This window comes from Mus musculus, chromosome 17, assembly GCF_000001635.26.
Source record: "Mus musculus strain C57BL/6J chromosome 17, GRCm38.p6 C57BL/6J".
Lineage (NCBI taxonomy): Eukaryota > Metazoa > Chordata > Mammalia > Rodentia > Muridae > Mus > Mus musculus.
The window spans coordinates 6,003,399-6,022,632 of NC_000083.6; the positions used below are offsets into that span (position 1 = coordinate 6,003,399).

At 48.2% G+C, this 19,234-nt stretch overlaps 1 protein-coding gene across 17 annotated transcripts in view; it reads left to right on the forward strand.

The window, feature by feature from the left end:
• The window catches only part of Synj2 (synaptojanin 2), a 114,487-nt gene that overhangs the window by 62,119 nt on the left and 33,134 nt on the right, over nt 1-19,234 (forward strand). For 14 of the 17 annotated variants that reach the window (NR_151772.1, XR_385128.2, NM_001113353.2 and 11 more), the window contains 10 exons: nt 1,925-2,021; nt 4,540-4,712; nt 6,334-6,415; nt 6,998-7,147; nt 7,262-7,427; nt 10,110-10,301; nt 12,868-12,949; nt 14,089-14,229; nt 15,888-16,080; nt 18,701-18,859. Coding sequence is in view for 15 of the 17 variants with exons in the window: in NM_001113353.2 (NP_001106824.1) it covers nt 1,925-2,021; nt 4,540-4,712; nt 6,334-6,415; nt 6,998-7,147; nt 7,262-7,427; nt 10,110-10,301; nt 12,868-12,949; nt 14,089-14,229; nt 15,888-16,080; nt 18,701-18,859 (1,435 nt within the window). In the remaining 2 variants the exon portion in view is untranslated. Of the gene's footprint in view, nt 1-1,924; nt 2,022-4,181; nt 4,335-4,539; nt 4,713-6,333; nt 6,416-6,997; nt 7,148-7,261; nt 7,428-10,109; nt 10,302-12,867; nt 12,950-14,088; nt 14,230-15,887; nt 16,081-18,700; nt 18,860-19,234 lie in introns of those variants that run through there. The other 3 variants (NM_001357665.1, XM_017317372.2, NM_001290698.1) reach the window with 2 other exon arrangements.

Sequence of the window (19,234 nt, forward strand, 5' to 3'; positions counted from 1 at the left end):
ATTATGCCAATGTTGTTATCAATATCATCATGGATGTGAAAAAATATCTTGTTTTATTTTTACACAAAAGGGAAGGACAGAAGAGCCACCCCCAGGTACTGAGCCCTGGTCTTCCACGTTTGCTAATCTTTAGTCCTCACAATGTCTGCTCAGGGAGGGTGAGCTGGATTCTGCAAGATGAGAGCGCTCAGGATCTGCTCTGGAGAGTCTGCTTCGGTGGCAGGAAGGATGGCAACCCTGACCGTCTTCCCCGACCATCCTTGGGATTTAGAACCTATTGAGGAAAGGAGGTCAGACAGGGAGACCAGGCCCACGTAGGCCTTGTTTCTGAAAGGCTGCATGGCAGGATGTGGCTTGGATCTGTGGCTAGCATGGGACTCAGGTCGTTCAACGACAGCCACAAGCAGCAAGCCATCCTTCCTCAGTAGGGATAGGACCATGTGCTCGGCCTCAGGCGGGACATACCTTCTCTGAGAAATCCCAAAGAGTAGACTGGCATTTCCACCTCTTCTTGTCCTATCTTTGGGCTGCCAAGACCTTCACTGAAATGGAACTAGCAGACTTAGCCCAGCTTGTCAGCAGACAAGCTCAGATAAACCTCTCACTCCAAAATCTATTCTGCGTGATATCACTTAACAGAAGGGGTGGGGGAATATTTTCCCCTCACCAGGCTAAAAATAGTTCTTTATGAACTTAAAAAATAATTGTATTTATAAAATAAATTGTCAGAAAATAAATTGTAGAAACTTGGAAAAGATAAAAAAAGAAGAAAAAAACAAATTTAACATTCCACTCACTTTTAATATCACAGCGAATATCTTTCCATTCCTTTTTGCTATATTTATATGTAAAAAAATTCTATATTTACATTTTAAAAGCTTACATAGAAAAATTACACAAGTTTCATTTACATGTCAGATTTTTACATTGCGTTTTCCTACTTTAAAATCACTACGTTGAAACATTTCTAAACGTGAAATTACTACGGTACTTTTGCTAAGCAGGGTGGCCGATGCCTGCGATCCCAGCATTTGAGAAGTGCAAGCTGGGAAATCAGGGGCTCAAGGCCATCCTTGGCTACACAGTGAATCTGAGGCCCGCCTGGGCTACATGAGACCCAAGGGAAAATAGTTACTTTTTTTTTTTTTTAAAGCAAACTGTGATAAAGATTAAGTACTGGCATCTCTCTGTAATGTCTGAGAGTGAAATATGTACTGCATGTTTTATGATACTAATTTGGTTTTGATATGCAGCACCCGAGAGGCAGTTGGCCTCTGAGGTAGAGATAGCTGCTTATTCCCCCCCACCCCACCCCCACACACACCAGTGGTTTTTTGTTTTGTTTTGTTTTTTGTTTTTTGTTTTGTTTTGAGACAAGGTTTCTCTGTGTAGCCCTGGCTGTCCTGGAACTCACTCTGTAGACCAGGCTGGCCTCAAACTCAGAAATCCACCTGCCTCTGCCTCCCGAGTGCTGGGATTAAAGGCGTGCGCCACCACCGCCTGCCCCACCTCCCACCCCCAGTGTTTTTAATTGAGAAAAAGAAGACACCAAAGAGGCTCTGGGTTTACTCTGGAGATGGATGTGTTGAAATCACATGGCTGTTCACAAAAGCATTCTCAGTGGTACTTTGTAAAAGGGGCCCGAATAGCCTCATCTAAAAGCAGCACAAGCTAGGCACTGTTCCTGCCCAACGCCTTCCGTCTACACAGCGCACTGTTCCTGCCCAACGCCTTCCGTCTACACCAGCCTGGATTGGCTTGGGCTTTAGATGAGCAGAGACAGTAGCCAGGCGAATGGGCTTTTCCTCCCTCAACACTTGGAATTAGGGACACCGCTGGTCCTAGACCTTCAGTGCTAAGATGGAGGTGCAGGTTGCCTGGCCCGGGTACCGTGGAGTCAGTGCTCACCCCGGTCTCGTTGCAGGCACATGGTGCTTCTGAAGGAGCAATACGGTAAGCAGGTGGTTGTGAACCTGCTGGGTAGCAGAGGCGGTGAAGAGGTGCTCAACAGAGCCTTCAAGGTAACGCTCAGCTGGGGATGGCTGGGGCGGGGCAGGGGCGGGGCAGGGGCGGGGCAGGGGCGGGGCAGGGGCGGGGCAGGGGCGGGGCCTTGAGACTCGGGCAGCCCTGCTCTGTGTAGGTGTTCAGAGCCAGCACTGGGTGCCTTGAGCTCTCAGTACTTTAATGAACTGAGGTATGGGAGGATTTGTTCAATCTCTAGACAGAACTGCTTCACTGTGCTCCACATGGGCAGAGAGGCCTCCCGTGCCCCCTTCACCTTCCCCTCCTCCCGGGAGCTGCTTTCCAGGCCAGAACATGAGAAGGGAAAGCCTAGCTTATTCCGACTCTAAGAGGCCCCAGCTGCCAGCACTCACAGCGTTTGGGTAGAGTTGCTGATCTGAGCCTCTTGGTTCAAAGCGGACTTGTATGGTTTCCTTCTGCCTGGATCGCCTTCAAGTCTCGTGGTCGTGTTTGGGCTGCTGGGGAGGCCGCGTGCCGGCTCCTGGCAGGCTTCTTTTGATTTCTGGGTGCCCAGTGGTGAGCAGAGTGGCTCTCAATGGGATAAGGAAGCAGCAGGGGGAGCTAGTGACTCCACTTAGGTCTCTTGGCCACAGAGCCCTTGAACTAGCAGTCTTCTATAGAAGGTGCAGTGAACTCAAACAGCCACCATCCATTCTGCCCAGGCCCTTTGGCCTCTTCTTACTGGGAAAGGGTTCTCTGAAGTTTGAAAGAAGTCTCTTATAGAGACACCTTAAAGTCCCCTTGGTAGGGATGTGGCCTATGTGGCTTCTACTGCCACCCTGACCTCTGACCCCTAACCCATGGCTGGAGGAAGCCACGTCCATCTAGAGTGCTCATTTCTCATTACATAGAACAAAGCTGCATGCGCGGATCAGGAGCTTGCTGGTTGCCAGCTTTCTTTGGCCAGACTTGCTTTTCCTGTTTAGTTTGTTGCTATGGGCAACAAGCTTAAGAAATATCTCCTCCCACTTCTCTTGGCAGCAGTACTGACTGCTTATTTTAAGGAAGGTGGGGAGAAAGGGGGCAGTAAAGAAAATCAACCTCAATCTCTCTCCCTTTTCAACAAACCCCCAAGTCTTTCGTGCTTGAACTATAGAAAGGACGAGCTCGGCTCCCCCAGCCCACCCAACATTGGTGGCCATGCCCAGCAGTGAAGTGAAGGTCTCTCTTATACCCAGAGGACAGAGATGGCCCAGGAGTTAAGGATGAATCCTGAGCAGGTAGAACTCACACTCTACTTGGAGACCTCGGCTATGGCTCTAGTTCCCCAGCATCCCTCACCAGTCAGAGGCCAGTGCCTGGCAGCCAGCCTGGGAACCAGAGGTTATCATTCCACAGCTGGGCAAAGTGCTGGCTCCAGAGGGTAACACTCAAAGCCCCTAAGTTCTTTTTCTTTTTCTTTTCGTTATCTAGGCTTCCCTTTCCCCAATAGACTTTCTTTTTTTTTTTTTTAAAGATTTATTTATTGATTATATGTAAGTACACTGTAGCTGTCTTCAGACACTCCAGAAGAGGGAGTCAGATCTCGTTACGGATGGTTGTGAGCCACCATGTGGTTGCTGGGATTTGAACTCTGGACCTTCGGAAGAGCAGTCGGGTGTTCTTACCCACTGGGCCATCTCACCAGCCCCCCCCCCCCACAATAGACTTTCTTGAAGGTGGCAGAATGTGTTGATTTACATTCTGGCTGGCTGGGGGGAGTGATCCAGGGTCCTCCTAGTTCTTTGGAGTTCTCAGAGCCTCTGGCTGCACAGATGTTGGCTAATATATTAAGGTCTGAGACATGTAGCTGAGGAGGGCAGGCAGCCTGTCTCCTCCTCTTGGTGAGCAGGCCAAGGAAGTTTGCCAGATTAGGGAATGGGAAAGGTGGGGAAAGGAGGCCTCACTTCTGTGAGGAGGATCCTGACCCATCCACAGCACTGTGCCATATTTCTCTCTGGGTCCTCCCACCTTTACTCTGGCTCCCAGACTGGGCCTCGGTCACATGGGACAACAGCTCCTCCATCTTGGGCTTCACCACTGTACATACCTGCCATCCATCTCTGGAGTCTCAACTATTACTGAGCCCACCCTCCCAGGACTGGTGCCTGTCCAGATGTAGCTGGTTACCCGGGTAACAGGGACTAGATTATGAGCTGCGCAGCCTGCCACATGTTGCTGTTATTGAGGGCTGGGCACTTGGGCCAGCTGCAGAACAGAGCTAACCTTCCCTCACCTGCGGCCTCTGAGCCCCACAAGAGTGGGATGTCCCCCAGAGAGACACCCCTGCTGTGGGCTCTTTTGCCCAAAGGGGACCTCCTGCCCATATGCAGGCAAGATGCTCTTTGTGTCTTCTGCCCGCCCCCTCCCCTTGTCTGCCTAGACTTTTGTCTTATGTACCCCTTTGGAGGTCAGGGCCAGGCCACAGCTAATGTACTCTAGTGGGTGACCCTGGTGGCCAGAGCACTCAAGCTACCAGAGGAAGAGCTTTCAACTCCTTTCTGTCTGTATGCTCACACATCCTCTTTCCCTTTTCAGAAGTTGCTCTGGGCTTCTTGCCACGCGGGTGACACACCTATGATAAATTTTGACTTCCATCAGTTTGCCAAAGGTAGGAAGCTAGAGAAATTGGAGAACCTGTTGAGACCTCAGTTACAGCTACACTGGGAAGACTTCGGCGTGTTTGCGAAGGGCGAGAATGTAAGTCCACGGTGAGTCTTGATGGAGTTTCGACTCCTGCCAGGGGAGGAGTCTAGAGGCTTCGGAGGCTGTGGGCATCTTAACAGGAGTCATTTCCCTCTGTGACTGCCTGGCTGCACTTGTGGTTTCCTGACTCATAAGCTCTGTGATGTTAGTGATCTGGGGTCCTCCTCACTCCTCTGTAGTCAGAGACATTTGCCTTTGAATTTAGTGAGAAGATATCTGGATAAAGACATAAAGTCCAAACATAAAGGATGGCATTACAATACAACATTGAGCTCAAAGCTGGCAATGTAGCTCAGTTGGTAGATGCCTGCCTAGCATTCTGGTTCAGTCCCCAGCATCAAGAAAAACTATGTCTGGTGGTGCACAGCTCTAATCCCAGTACTTAAAAGTATAGGTAAAAGGATTAGAAGTTTAAGGTCATGGATTGTGAGTTCTAGGCTATCCTTGGCTATCCTGGACTACCCAAGACTCTGTCTCAGAAACAATACAGAACAACCACAAACCCAACCAAACAACCAAACAAAGCCCTCTGTGCCCAGGCGACGTGACTTAGGCACACTGGGGCAGGACCTATGAGAAGAGCTGATACAAAGCCAAGGGCCCCACAGCACCGAGCTATCTATGAGTGACCTCGTTCAGAGTAGAGCAGAAAGGAGAGCCAGCTTCCTCCGACCGCAGCCTGGTGTTGGAAGGAGATCACAAGTTTATGAGATCACTTCCTCCTCACTACAACTCTCCGGCATCCATCCGAGAGTGTCCTCACGATATCCACGTTGGTTGCCATCACAGACACATATGCAGAGCAGCAGAAACATTGTCGCCCAGGAAACTGAGCAAGGCCATGCTCTGCCTTGTCTCCACTCTTACTGTAAAAGTATCTTTTCACTATGTACTACTATCATTTCCATACCTTTGTGCTTCTCTTGGGTGATGTTTTTGTTTAACCTCACTGCCAAGGTGCTGCCTGGCTCCCTAAATACCAGACAGCAGGGCTGTTCCCTACAGAGGAAACACACTTGATACCTTCCTTTGGGCAAGAGTTGCCTTGCGGTTGGGGGAGGGGTCCATGTTAAGAAGCAGCAGTAGGTAGGAGTCTCTCGACTTACAATTGTTTCACTACCTGATAAAACCATTTTATGTCAAGCCCCTATAAAATTAAAAAACAAAAGGTTGCGTTGCTCCATCCTAAGTTTGCCTGCCTGTGTATGTTTGTCAGTATGTGTCTTTAAACAAAAACATACAAAGGCAAGGTCCTTAATTGACCAGCTTATATGATGTCAGACTCAACTCCGGCTTCATTCACCAGGAGTGAGGCTTCCGGAGTGGGTTACAAAGTATCTGTAAAATGTTGTAGAATAACATTGTATTCATTATAGATAACGGGACCAGCTGTGCTTACAATGACCAGGGAGGTGGGCTGCTGAGAGTGTGTTCTGCGGCCTGCCTGTCCTTTCTGCAGTACAGGATCTCTTGGGATGTGCACCGGGGCTTCTGATGAGCTACTAGGGAGAGGCGAGGGGTCTTCTTTTGGAATAAGTTTCTTTGGTAGACCTAGGTCACTGTAGAGCTGTAGTTACTGCTCTTGCAAGCATACCTGCTGATCCCTCTGTGTCTCCTGGCTGTAAGGTTTCAGAAAGGCACTCTGCGGATGAACTGTCTCGACTGTCTGGATAGAACCAACACTGTGCAGTGCTTCATTGCTCTTGAGGTGAGCTCCTTGGGCCATCTGTGCCATGTCCTGAGCCAAGTGAGGCTTTCCTGGATTGACTTTGCAGCGATAGGTCAGATGACTGGGATGTTCAAGGGGAACATTTAGAGTGGTGTCCTTGGTGACTTCCTGCTTGCCACCATATGCCTTTTCTGCCACCCAGACATTGTGACCCAATGGCTTCAGGTACCCTTAAGAAGCAGCTATCCCTTAGAGAGATAGTCTTGAATATACCTCAGAGCCAAGGCAGTGTGAAGCTGGCTGAGATGAAGGTCCTGAGGCCTGGGGAGGGAATACCTGAGTGCTGATGCGGTACTAACTTTCTGGCTGACCTATTAAGCTCCATCTGTGCCACCTCTTGTCCTCCACTGCCTTCTGACAGTGATATTGGATGACCTGGAATCAGGCAGTCAAAAAGGGGTAGGGAAGATGGCCTAAGCAATGCTGGGGGAGTCAGGGTAGGGAGTCCCTTCTATGCAGCCGGTGTTCCTCATCCACCGTCTGATGAGTACGGTGCTCACTCAGAGGGATTGGTAGGTTTTCTAGACATCTATTGGTAACTGTGGTTGGTTCGTTTCCCAGGTCCTTCATCTGCAGCTTGAGAGCTTGGGGCTAAATTCAAAGCCCATCATTGACCGTTTTGTGGAGTCCTTCAAAGCCATGTGGTCTCTGAATGGGCACAGCCTGAGCAAGGTGTTCACAGGGAGCAGGGCCCTGGAAGGAAAGGCCAAGGTAGGAGCGGGCCAGGGGGAGGGAGAGGAGGAGGGAGGGGCGGGGGGGGGAGGAGAAAGGAGCAGGAAGGAGAGCCCATCAGATCCCTCTCACCGGGTGTTTGGGCTCACACAGGTGGGAAAGCTGAAGGATGGGGCCCGATCCATGTCTCGCACCATCCAGTCCAACTTCTTCGACGGGGTGAAGCAGGAGGCCATCAAGCTACTGCTAGTCGGAGATGTCTACAATGAAGAGTCTACAGACAAAGGACGGATGCTGCTGGACAACACGGCCCTTCTGGGTAATGGGGTTTTCACAGTCTTAAGAGCATGAGGGGGCAAGGTGACAACGGCCCCAGCACACCCAGTTATCTGATCTAAGATGGAGCTTCTGATCTATGGTACCCCAATGTGTTCAGTTTATCCAAGAAACCTGATGTCTCTGTACAGTTGCCCCTCAGTACCCATAAGGCCCTGGTTCTAGGTTCCCACTGGTAAACTCCACAGATACTCAAATCTCTCAGACCTTGGGGTCAAACCTAGAGTCTGGCACATGTTTGACAAGCACTGGACTATGAAGCTGGACAACCCCAGCCTCTTTATACTTTGTGTGTTGAGACAGGTTCTCACCAAGCTGCCCATGCTGGCCTTGAAGTCACTGTGGCCAAGGAAGACCTTAAACTTTTGATGTTTCTGCCTCAGACTCCCAAGTATCTGTGATTACCAAGTGTGCCACCAGGCCTGGTTTCTTTTTTTTTTTTTTTTTAAATATTTTTTATTAGGTATTTTCCTCATTTACATTTCCAATGCTATCCCAAAAGTCCCCCATACCCTATCCCCCACTCCCCTACCCACCCACTCCCACTTTTTGGCCTTGGCGTTCCCCTGTACTGGGGCATATAAAGTTTGCATGACCAATGGGCCACTAGGTCATGCAAACTGATGGCCGACTAGGCCATCTTTTGATACATATGCAGCTAGAGACAAGCGCTCCGAGGTACTGGTTAGTTCATATTGTTGTTCCACCTATAGGGTTGCAGTTCCCTTTAGCTCCTTGGTTACTTTCTCTAGCTCCTCCATTGGGGGCCCTGTGATCCATCCAATAGCTGACTGTGAGCATCCACTTCTGTGTTTGCTAGGCCCCGGCATAGTCTTATAAGAGACAGCTATGTCAGGGTACTTTCAGCAAAATCTTGCTAGTGTATGCAATGGTGTCAGCGTTTGGAGGCTGATTATGGGATGGATCCCTGGATATGGCAGTCTCTAGATGGTCCATCCTTTTGTCTCAGCTCCAAACTTTGTCTCTGTAACTCCTTCCATGGGTGTTTTGTTCCCAATTCTAGGGACAAAGTGTCCACACTTTGGTCTTCGTTCTTCTTGAGTTTCATGTGTTTCGAAAATTGTATCTTATATCTTGAGTATTCTAAGTTTCTGGGCTAATATCCACTTATCAGTGAGTACATATCATGTGAGTTCTTTTGTGATTGGGTTACCTCACTCAGGATGATGCTCTCCAGGTCCAACCATTTGCCTAGGAATTTCATAAATTCATTCTTTTTAATAGCTGAGTAGTACTCCATTGTGTAAATGTACCACATTTTTTTTATCCATTCCTCTGTTGAGGGGCATCTGGGTTCTTTCCAGCTTTTGACTATTATAAATAAGGCTGCTATGAACATAGTGGAGCATGTGTCTTTCTTACCAGAGGCCTGGTTTCTATAGCGAACTTTCCATGACATCTTATTCCTTTGGAGACTATGAACTTTACTGTTCTGATGGAAAAAAAGAAGAGGCAGAGCCAGCATGTGAAGTTATTTTAAAAAATATTATGTTTTAGAAACTTTTGGTGTTCTGGAAAGATAAATGAGTCCATGTTAAAGTAGCTTTTAAAAAATATATATAATATATATTTTCTCTTCTCATTGTTCCATAATTGGGGGTCGTTTAACTTTCCAGGGTGATATCAAATATCTGCTCTGTGGTTAAATTCTAACTCAGGAAAACTAGAGCCAACTCCAGGTTCCATAGTGATCTTAGTGGTATCCCTGAGATGTAAGTTGCTGAGTTTAGTTGTCTTTTTTTTCTCTAGATATATTTATTTTGTTTTATGCATATGAATGTTTTGCAGTATGTGAATGTCTGATGATTTGCGGGCTAAAAGGGAGATTGGATACCCTGAAACGGGAGCCATGATGGTTGTTTGTCACCATATGGGTGCTGGGAATTGAACCAGGTCCTCTAGGAAAGCAACAAGGGCGCTGAGGTCTGAGCCATCTCTCCAGGCCCTAATGCTGCTAGGTTTTAAAACTGTGGATATATTTTGGATCGCTAAGAAGATAGAGATAGAGATGCATTGTTTTAGTTTTTAATGCCTTAGGTTTGAGGTCAAATAAACAAATAAACAGCAGTCTTTCAGGCATGCTGGATGGGGAAGGTAAAAAATTGCAAAGATGCAGATTTGGGTTTAAAGACATTTAAAGATCCATCCATCCATCCATCCATCCATCATATATATACACACATATAGATGTCCACATATATTTACGTATATATATATATATATATATATCCCATACATATATTGTTTATCATTATTTGTAAATGTGACACATTAGTGGCTTATTGCAGTTCAGTTGTTCAGCTCACTTTCATTCCCCCCCTTCCCCCGGATTCGTTCTGCAGGATCATGGTCTGAATAGTGAGTGCTGGGCTTTCCCCTGAGTCTGGGAGAACCCCTGTCACTCACGTGCCTCAGCTGTAAGGTACATTTCCAGCCCCATCTCTTCATGCTTTATTGCAGACAGGAAAGTGGAGTGGTTAGGGTATGTGTCAGCCCTCTGTCATTCTCATATGGACCATGTTCAGGTCTGTTGTCCCCAGCTCATGAGTGGCATTCTCTGACAGGCCACATCTCGTACAATATGGGAGGGTTTCTACAGTCTGGGCTGCAGAAAACACGTGCCTTTTTTTTTGCTTCCTAACAGCGACCCCCAGGATCTTGAAGGCCATGACAGAACGCCAGTCGGAATTCACGAATTTCAAGCGCATCCAGATTGCTGTGGGGACCTGGAATGTGAACGGAGGAAAGCAATTCCGTAGCAATCTCCTGGGGACGGCTGAGCTCACGGACTGGCTCCTAGATGCTCCTCAGCTGTCAGGAGCAGTGGACTCCCAGGGTCAGTAAGGGTGGCGACCTGGGAAAGGACACACAAAGTCCCCTACAACCTCTCCCAGCAGCCTGACTCTGCGAGTGTCACCTTGTAAAATTTAGTACTGATATTTGTGTTGTCATTTGTCAAAATGTTTAGAGGCACCGTGGTCTCACCTACTAGAGTGACGCCTCGCAGTGTTATGGTTAGCTACAAGGCTGCTTTCCTTTCCTAAGTACTTGGAGGAGTTTCCAGGGAGTAGCTGACCTTTCTTTAAATACGCAGAGATTTTGTGGTGCTGGGGCTAAGTGCTAGAACTAGTTATGGCCTACAGGAGATGCAGCCTCTCGTCTATGCTGTTATCAGGGGATGACAGAGCAAGGCTCACTGTAGATGGTGGGCATGCTGCAATCCTGTCTTTCTCCAAGGCTGCTCCAGCATGGACAGTCCCAGTCGGGAACTCTGAAATCCTAAATAGCAGCTGAAGCTTTTTTAGTGCTGATGAGATAACGAGTGGGGGTGGGGGCATAGTCTCTTTCACGAGGAAGAATCTTCCACCTCTGATCTTATGTGATGGATCAGTCAAAGCACAGTAGCACTGAAAATGCATAAAACTGCTTGTGTGGGTGTGGTGTGTGTGTGTGTGTGTGTGGTGTGTGTGGGTGTGTGTGTATGTGGTGTGGTGGTGGTGGTAGTGTGTGTGTGTGTGTGTGTGTGTGTGTGTGTGGTGTGGTGGTGGTGGTAGTGTGTGTGTGTGTGTGTGTGTGTGTGTGTGTGTGTGTGGTGTGGTGGTGGTGGTAGTGTGTGTGTGTGTGTGTGTGTGTGTGTGTGTGTGTGTGTGTTTGTCAAGGTATACATGGCACAGGTGAATTCCATGTATAGAATTGGGTGTCATCCCAAGATATCATTATTTGTGTGCAGGTATTCCAAAATCTGTAGCTTGTCTATCCCAAGCATTTTGGTAAGGGTTATTTAACTTGCAGCAGTGTTAATTTAGAAGCACAGCTGCTTCCTGCATTCCCAAACACAAAACAGGTTCATGACTGGCTGAGGAGGGATTCATGGTCTAATTGCAGGCACCCTCTCTTGCCACATACACATGTGACCCTCACCTCAGGGAAGGAAGGTATTAGGGTCTACAGGTTGGGGACACTGGCATGCTCATGACAGTGGTGGCTTGCATTAGCACTGGTAACACAAGTATCTAAATGACAGCAGAGGCTCTATCTGTCTGTCTGTCCGTCCTGCCAAGGATGACGTCTTAGTTAGGGTTTTACTGCTGTGAGCAGACACCAGGACCACGGCGACTCTCATAAGGACATTTGATCGGGACTGGCTTACAAGTTCAGAGGTTCAGTCCATTATCATTATGGTGGGAAGCATGGCAGCGTCTAGGCAGACATGGCACTGAAGAAGGAGCTGAGAGTTCCACATCTTGTTCTGAAGGCACCTAGGAGGCGATTGACTTCCAGGCAGCTGGGAGGAGGGCCTCAAAGCCTACCACCACGGTGACACACTTCCTCCAACAAGGCCACAACTCCCAAAAGTGCTACCCCTTGAGTCAAATATATTCAAACTTACCACAAATATTCAGCACCTTTCACTGAGGAGAGTCCCCTAACACCATAGTGGCCCTCTTCTGCCCTTACACCAGAGTGGCCCTTAAGGCACACTGTTAGCTGTTGGGCAGGGATGTCATTGGGGAAGCTGGTGCTAAGCTCATCCACCAGGTTCAGGGTAAAGAATGCATCGGCCTTGCTGTTCCCAGCTAACACAGACAGATGAGAGCTGCTGTGCCGTTTAAAGAGACAAAGAAGCAGCTTTATGCTTTCAACCCATTCAGCTAAGGTGGCCAGCAGAGAAAGACATGGAGAGCTAGCTGGGCTTTTGCTTCAGAGGCCCCCTCCTCCTCGGCAGGAGTCACATCCTTCCTGCATTTAAAACAACGTGTGGTCTTGATGGCTCAGGTAGATGTATGTCTGAGGAAGTGGTCTGGTAAATGGCTGCAGAGATTCTATGATGCTCTGGCCTCCTGTGTAGAAAAGAGACAGCTCTGGGACCACTGGGCTCTACAGCCAGGCATCTGCAGAGCATCCCATCAGAGGCTTCTAGGCAGTATCTCCTTTGACCAGAAGCAACCACCCCTGGATCAGTCTGAAAAATACTTGGGAGCCACAAAATAAAGATGAGATAATGTTCCCAGGGCACTTAGGATCCAGCTGGAGAGATGATGTCACCAGGAAGAATAAGAGGATGCTCTTTTGAGGGCCGGATTGAGTCAAGTGTTTGCTCCTGGTATCCAACTTAAATTCTGTACTACCTGGTGATGTGGCAGGTCGTTCTCTCTTTGTAGAGAAAGAGTCGGCGGTTCAGGGATGTTCACAAGCTGCCCCAGGCTGAATACAGGGAAGGGCAGAGGTGCCGTGGACGATGAGCACAGGAGGCTGTGAGGGCAGGCTCCAGTGGCTTGGCTGATATGAGTGGAATGGGTTCTAGCAATGAGGTGTGGTCAGGAAGAGAGGAAAGGCCCCTGTGGACAAGCAGCCTGAGACCTGGCAGTTCTGATTTCCTTATCTCCTGCCTTGTTCCCTAGATGATGGCAGTCCTGCTGACGTATTTGCCATCGGGTTTGAGGAGATGGTGGAACTGAGTGCGGGAAATATTGTCAATGCCAGGTAAGGGGCCAGGCATGGAGAACAGGGTGTCCCTGGACCAGGTGCCTTGCCAGATTTGGGGCTTCAAGCACCCCTGGAGCCAGCTTGTTCCTGGTCCCATGGCTCTGGCCATTTGAGTCCTTCTGGCTACATTCCCTGCACACACTGACTGACTGACTGACTGACTGAGTGACTGAGTGCTTTTCCTGCTGACTAAACAAACAAAGAGGGACTACCGTGATAGGCTCCAGCTGGGGCTTTGTGTTGTGGCTGAGTCACACTGTCTCAGGAAGTATATGTGTGGGGTGGAAGGGGGAGTGGTGCATGCTGGGAAGTGCCTCTCTTTACACCAGGCAGGAAGGGAGACCCCAAACCACTGAATCAACACTTGATATAAAGAAAACTAGACATTCGTCGCCCTAGGTGACTCAACCTTATTTCGAGGACCTTTCTAATTGTAAAAATCACATGTATTTATTATGTGTGTGTCTATATACACAGCAGCATAGTGTGGAGGTCAGGGGACAACTTGTGGAAATTGGTTCTCTCCTCCTACCTTGTGGAGCTTGGAGCTTGGGTTGTCAGGCTCTGTGGCAAGGACCTTTACCTACCGGGCTACCACATCATCTGTTAAGGAACTTTTAAATGGATAGATAGATAGATAGATAGATAAAAATAAAACAGGCTTTTGGGAAGTTCTTGCTTATTGTACTTAGGTATCCGTGATGGTGTGGAGCTACTGTGATATATAAATTATAATCAGAACTGGGCCTTATGTCCCAGACCCGTAGGAAGCTGAGTAGAAGGATTGTACAATCAAGGTCTGCCTGGGCCACAGAGAAAGTTCAAGGCCAGCCTGAGTGGGTTAGTGAGTTACTGTCTCAAAAAGTAAAAAGAGACATGCCTTTGACTAGCATGCACAATGTCCTAGGTTCAAGCCCCACTCCCACCAAAAACTCAAAAACAACTGAAATCAACAAAAACCAATCCAAAATGTGTACAAGTCCACCAGAGGGATTGATGCCTGGCGCCCCTGTTGTGGGTGCAGGCAGCATGCAATCAAGTGGAGGACGGGTGGAGGTCTGGCTGTGGGGTTGGCAATGGGATGGGTGCTTCCGACTAGCAGCTTGCCACACATCCTTGGCTTCCTGCTTTTTTAGCACCACCAACAGGAAGATGTGGGGCGAGCAGCTTCAGAAAGCCATCTCCCGCTCCCATCGGTACATCCTCTTGACCTCCGCACAGCTGGTGGGCGTCTGTCTTTACATCTTTGTACGTCCGTACCACGTCCCGTTCATCAGGTAAGGACACTTAGCATATAAGCATCTGGGAACCAGGGCTTATAAGCCTGTGTTTGGTTCTGTGACTTTCTCCTCATGCCCATTCCCAGACCCCTAACTCCAGCAGGAAACAGGGCCTGCCATTATTCTCAATGCAGAGCAAAACTCCTGAGGGAGAATGGGCTTGAATTGGATATTGTCTGGCAATTAAAAAGCCACCACGGGAAAATCCTAACTCAGGAAACTGGCCTCCCAGGAGGAGTCAGAACTGATTTGGAACAAGCTCAGGCAGGGCAGGGAGCCGGTGTCTCATTCACGTTTCCTGGATAGGAACGCTCGGAGCGAGCGCCCAGTGACTGCTCAGGAATCTTCTAGAATTCTGGGTAGCGTTCATTTCATCTCATTATTGACTCTCTGGGGTGACAGCTTTGTGAGTATAAGAAACAGTCAACATTAAGAAATAGGTGTCTTTTAGGGGAGGGAATTTGCCATTTTCCAGGTTTCTCTTCGACTCCTATTGCTGCATGGCCTGGCCTTGCTGCTGCCATTAGGATTACTAATTGCTAACGCAAGGCGTTAAACAGACCTCCCATCTAAGCCAAGAGGCCTGAGACCTGGCCAAGCACCACCATAAAGCAAGGGCCACTGGAGTGTCCCACAGTGGCTCTTAGGCTCTGCATTCATAACCTTTTGTTACCTTCAAAATACAGTGAAGGCCCAGCCCCTGTCATTGTGTTACTAGGGCAGTTTGGCTATGCCACAGGTTATCAAGAGAAGTCTGGGTAAAGGTTAATGCTAAATCCGGGGAGAGGTGAGGCAGAAGAGCAGCAGGTTTCCCAAACCTACCTGAGGTCTCAGCACCTTGTCCTCAGTTTCCTGCCCTTTGGCCTCAAGCTTATTTAACTTAACCCTCTGGCTTATCATCACACACACACACACACACACACACACACACATACCGCCCCCTTTGTCTTCCAAGTCAAAGGTGTACACTAATCTCCAGCTGTGGCCGGCTCAGGGAAACATTAACTACACAGCCGTCTGTGATCCTATGGCCTCACACACAGCAGGGCATCCCCAGTGCATTTGGAGAAGGACAGTGTGGGAACAACTACCTAGGTCAGCTCAAGGCCTGTTTCCTAGCTCTCAAAATTTTTGGTCTTTTGCCACATGGTCCCTCCTGTTCCTTACATTGAGAGCTGAGGGGTATGGTAGGCCCATCACTGAGATACCTGCCACTTCTGCTGGGGAGAGAACAATGCACAGCATTGAACAGACCTCCTGTCTAAGCCAAGAGCCCAAGACCTGGTCAAGCACCACCATATAGAGAGGGCCACTGGAGTTCCTATGGTGGCTCTTAGGCCCTGCATTCATACCCTTTTGTTACCTCCAAAACACACTGAAGGGTCTGCCCTGCTATTGTGTTACTAGGGCTGCTTGGCCATGCCCTAGTGTGGGGCAGACACGGGAATGATGTGTCTGCAGCTGGTGGAGGACCAGGCCCTTCTAAGCAGACTCCATTGAGATGCAACCCACCCAGGCAGTCCTTGGCAGTGAGAAGGACTGTAGACTTGACCAGTCATGTTGGTCTCCATGCTTTTGGCTACAGGCTCTTCTCTGTGTTAGAATGGGGTTGTCTTGTCTGATAGCCAACAGACTGCAACGTTCTTTTGTTACAGAGACGTGGCCATCGACACCGTGAAGACCGGCATGGGGGGAAAGGCGGGGAATAAGGGTGCTGTGGGCATCCGCTTCCAGCTCCACAGCACCAGTTTCTGCTTCGTCTGTAGCCACCTGACGGCTGGGCAGTCTCAGGTGAAGGAGAGGAATGAAGACTACCGGGAGATCACGCACAAACTCTCCTTCCCTTCGGTGAGTGGCGTGCACTACGAGGTCTGCCTGCCCAGTTCTGCCGTGTGTGGCCTTCTGGGCCACAGGAGCTCCCATCTCCACAGCCATGAGAATCCACCTTGGGGGAGGGGAGACATGCTATCATTCTTGGTGGAGGAACGCAGCCCTTGGAGAGTTCTGTCACCTCAAGTCCTTAGGTGTCCTAACTATTCTTAGATGCACTCAGGGGTGTTTCTAATTCAGATGATGGAGGAAAATCAGGGTGGTCATATGAAGAGCAGTTGATTCAAGCAGTATGATTTCATTTTCCTGGTGGTGGTAGTGTGGATTTAATTTTCTTCTGGTGCGAGTGCACATCACACACACACACACACACACACACACACACACACACACACACACCACCTATGTTGCTGTTTCCAAACTGGCCAATCCTGACTGAAAAGTCATGGCCTCCCAACCCATCTGCCCTGTGTCTCCAGACATGCACCCACACTGTCCTCTACTGGCAGCCCAGAGATTTCCATTCCAAAGCCAACAGACTTTATTTTCAGTTAGATTTTAGATTTCTCCTTCCCACAGAGAAGTGCTACCACTTCAGCCTGATGTGTGTGCCCCGTTTGCTAGCCAGATAAGTGTGGGTTAGATATCCTTGTCACAGATCCCTCCATATTCTAACAAGTTGGTTAGATCCTGGAGTTCTTCCCTTGTTGGACAGATTGGGTCCCTATGATAACAGAGCCTTTAAGACCAGCCTTCCCAGGGATTTGGCTGCACAGCAAAGTTCATCTGGTTTCAGTTATAAGTATCTGAATCCTCACTTTTATTTTTATTTCTTGAGTTAACAAATAAGCTGGGGAACTTTCAGTTTGTATATTGTCCACTCTTTCTTAGCTGAAAATGGGAACTTTGAAACGGTATTCTCAGGATACATTTCAATGACTGAAAAATTTACCTTATGGTCCTTTTTCTTCTTCTGTAAAAAGAAAAATTGAGTGAACCTATAGATGAATTCTCTGTGCTAGTTGTGTGGATTACATTGCAATTTAAATTAAATTGACTGTATTTAATTAATTAAAAATCACTTGCCTTGGTTCCTAAGTAAGTGTTCTATTATTGTGAAGAGACACCATGAGCACAGCAATTCTTAAAAAGAAAGCATTTAATGGGGCTTGCTTACAGTGTCGGTGGGTTAGTCCATATCATCATGGCAGGGAGCATGACTACGCAAAGGCAGACGGGGGACTAGAAAAGTATCTGAGGTCTGTATCCAGATCCCCAGGGAGACGTTAGACCTGGCATGGGCTTTTGAATGCTCAAAGCCCGCCCCTCGTGATGCACCTCCCCCAACAAGGCCACACCCACTCCAACAAGGCCACACCTACTACAAACAAGGCCACATCCACTCCAAACATGGCCACACACTGGCAACAAGGCATCGACTTCTATTCCTTTTAAATAGTGCCACAATCTTAACATTTCAGCTATATAAGGCTATGGGGGCAGGGGAGCATTCTTTTTCAAATCACCACAACTGGTCAAGTTCAATGCACTTTGGCCAGTGGCCCTTTACTGGGCTAAATTGAAAACATTTCTACTGCCACAGAAAGCTACATGGTTTGGTTTGGGCCACTCTAATCTGTCTGTGCCATCAGAGTTGAGTGGAGGATTTGAATACCATACTACTATGGTAGAGGGGAAGGTGGGTTTAGAGCTAGGTAAGTCTGGGTTTGAATTTTAACTTTACTATGTACCAGCCTTACAGGCTTCAGGAAGTTACACAAAACAGACACTGTGTGTGTGTGTGTGTGTGTGTGTGTGTGTGTGTGTGTGTGTGAGAGAGAGAGAGAGAGAGAGAGAGAGAGAGAGAGAGAGAGAGAGAGAGAGAGAGAGAGAGACTTGTCTGCTGCATGGACTCCTGTAAGGACAGAGCTCACTTGGAGCAGAACCCTGTATGATGGACAGTCTGTATGTCATGGCTACTGCCCTTGTGCTGGGAAGGAACTCTTGAAGGACTGAGTAGGAGTGGAGATGATTGGCTTCAGGGAGGAGTGTGATGGAGAAGTTTACAGTGCTGCACACAGTTTTCCTAATTTGGGAAAAAACTCTCAAGATTCAGCTGTAACAGGAGTGCAGTGGCAGAGTAGACATAACAAGCCGAGTGCAGTGGCAGAGTAGACATAACAAGCCGAGTGCAGTGGCAGAGTAGACATAACAAGCCGAGTGCAGTGGCAGAGTAGACATAACAAGCCGAGTGCAGTGGCAGAGTGACTATTGGCATAGTGTTTTCCGTGTGGTTTGGGTTGGGTTTGTCTGGACCACTCAAGGGCACTGTTACATAAAATAGAAACACAGGGATGAAGATCCAGTTCATGTTTATCCTGTACTGCATACAAGTGGCTATGGAGGTGCATGCCTGTTATTCCAGCTACACAGTCCTGGGCTACATGGGGCCCTATTTCAAATCATAATTAAATAAAATTGAGAAGCAAAGTATGTAAGGATTTCTTGAGAGGTTTATAGGGTTAGGTAGAAACGAGACACTGTAGTGGAAAACTTAGCATTTTAGGAGCAATGCTCGAAGACTTGTTCCTCTCCCCTCTTCCACCCTCTTTACATTGGTGTGTTCTTTACAACTTAGGGGAGAAACATATTTTCACATGATTACGTGTTTTGGTGTGGCGATTTCAACTACCGTATTGATCTTACTTACGAAGAAGTCTTCTATTTTGTTAAACGCCAAGACTGGAAGAAACTTATGGAATTCGATCAGTTACAGTTACAGAAATCAAGTGGAAAAGTAAGTTGTACCTTTCAGATGTCTTTGGTAACTGTTACAGTGTGGAGGGCTCTCTACTAACTGCACGGACTGGTGCGTTGAAATGGTGACTGGCTTTAGCGCTGATTATGACGGTGTGAAAAATACAAATGAATCGAGAGAATCAGGACATCGCAACTGCACAGGGTGCTGATCTCAACAGCACTCTGGGTGGCCACACAAGGGCCCCCGAAGGAAAGCCACCCTCCGTATTCAGCACAGAGGGGGGAGCTGCCTGGACTGGCTTTGTCTCTAGAGAACTGTCTTATGCTTTTAGACACGAGTCAGCTCTTCTAGGGCTCCCCAGAGAGGGTCTGCTCAGCCCAAGTCTTGGTCGCCTTCTAGTGTGCCCTTTGA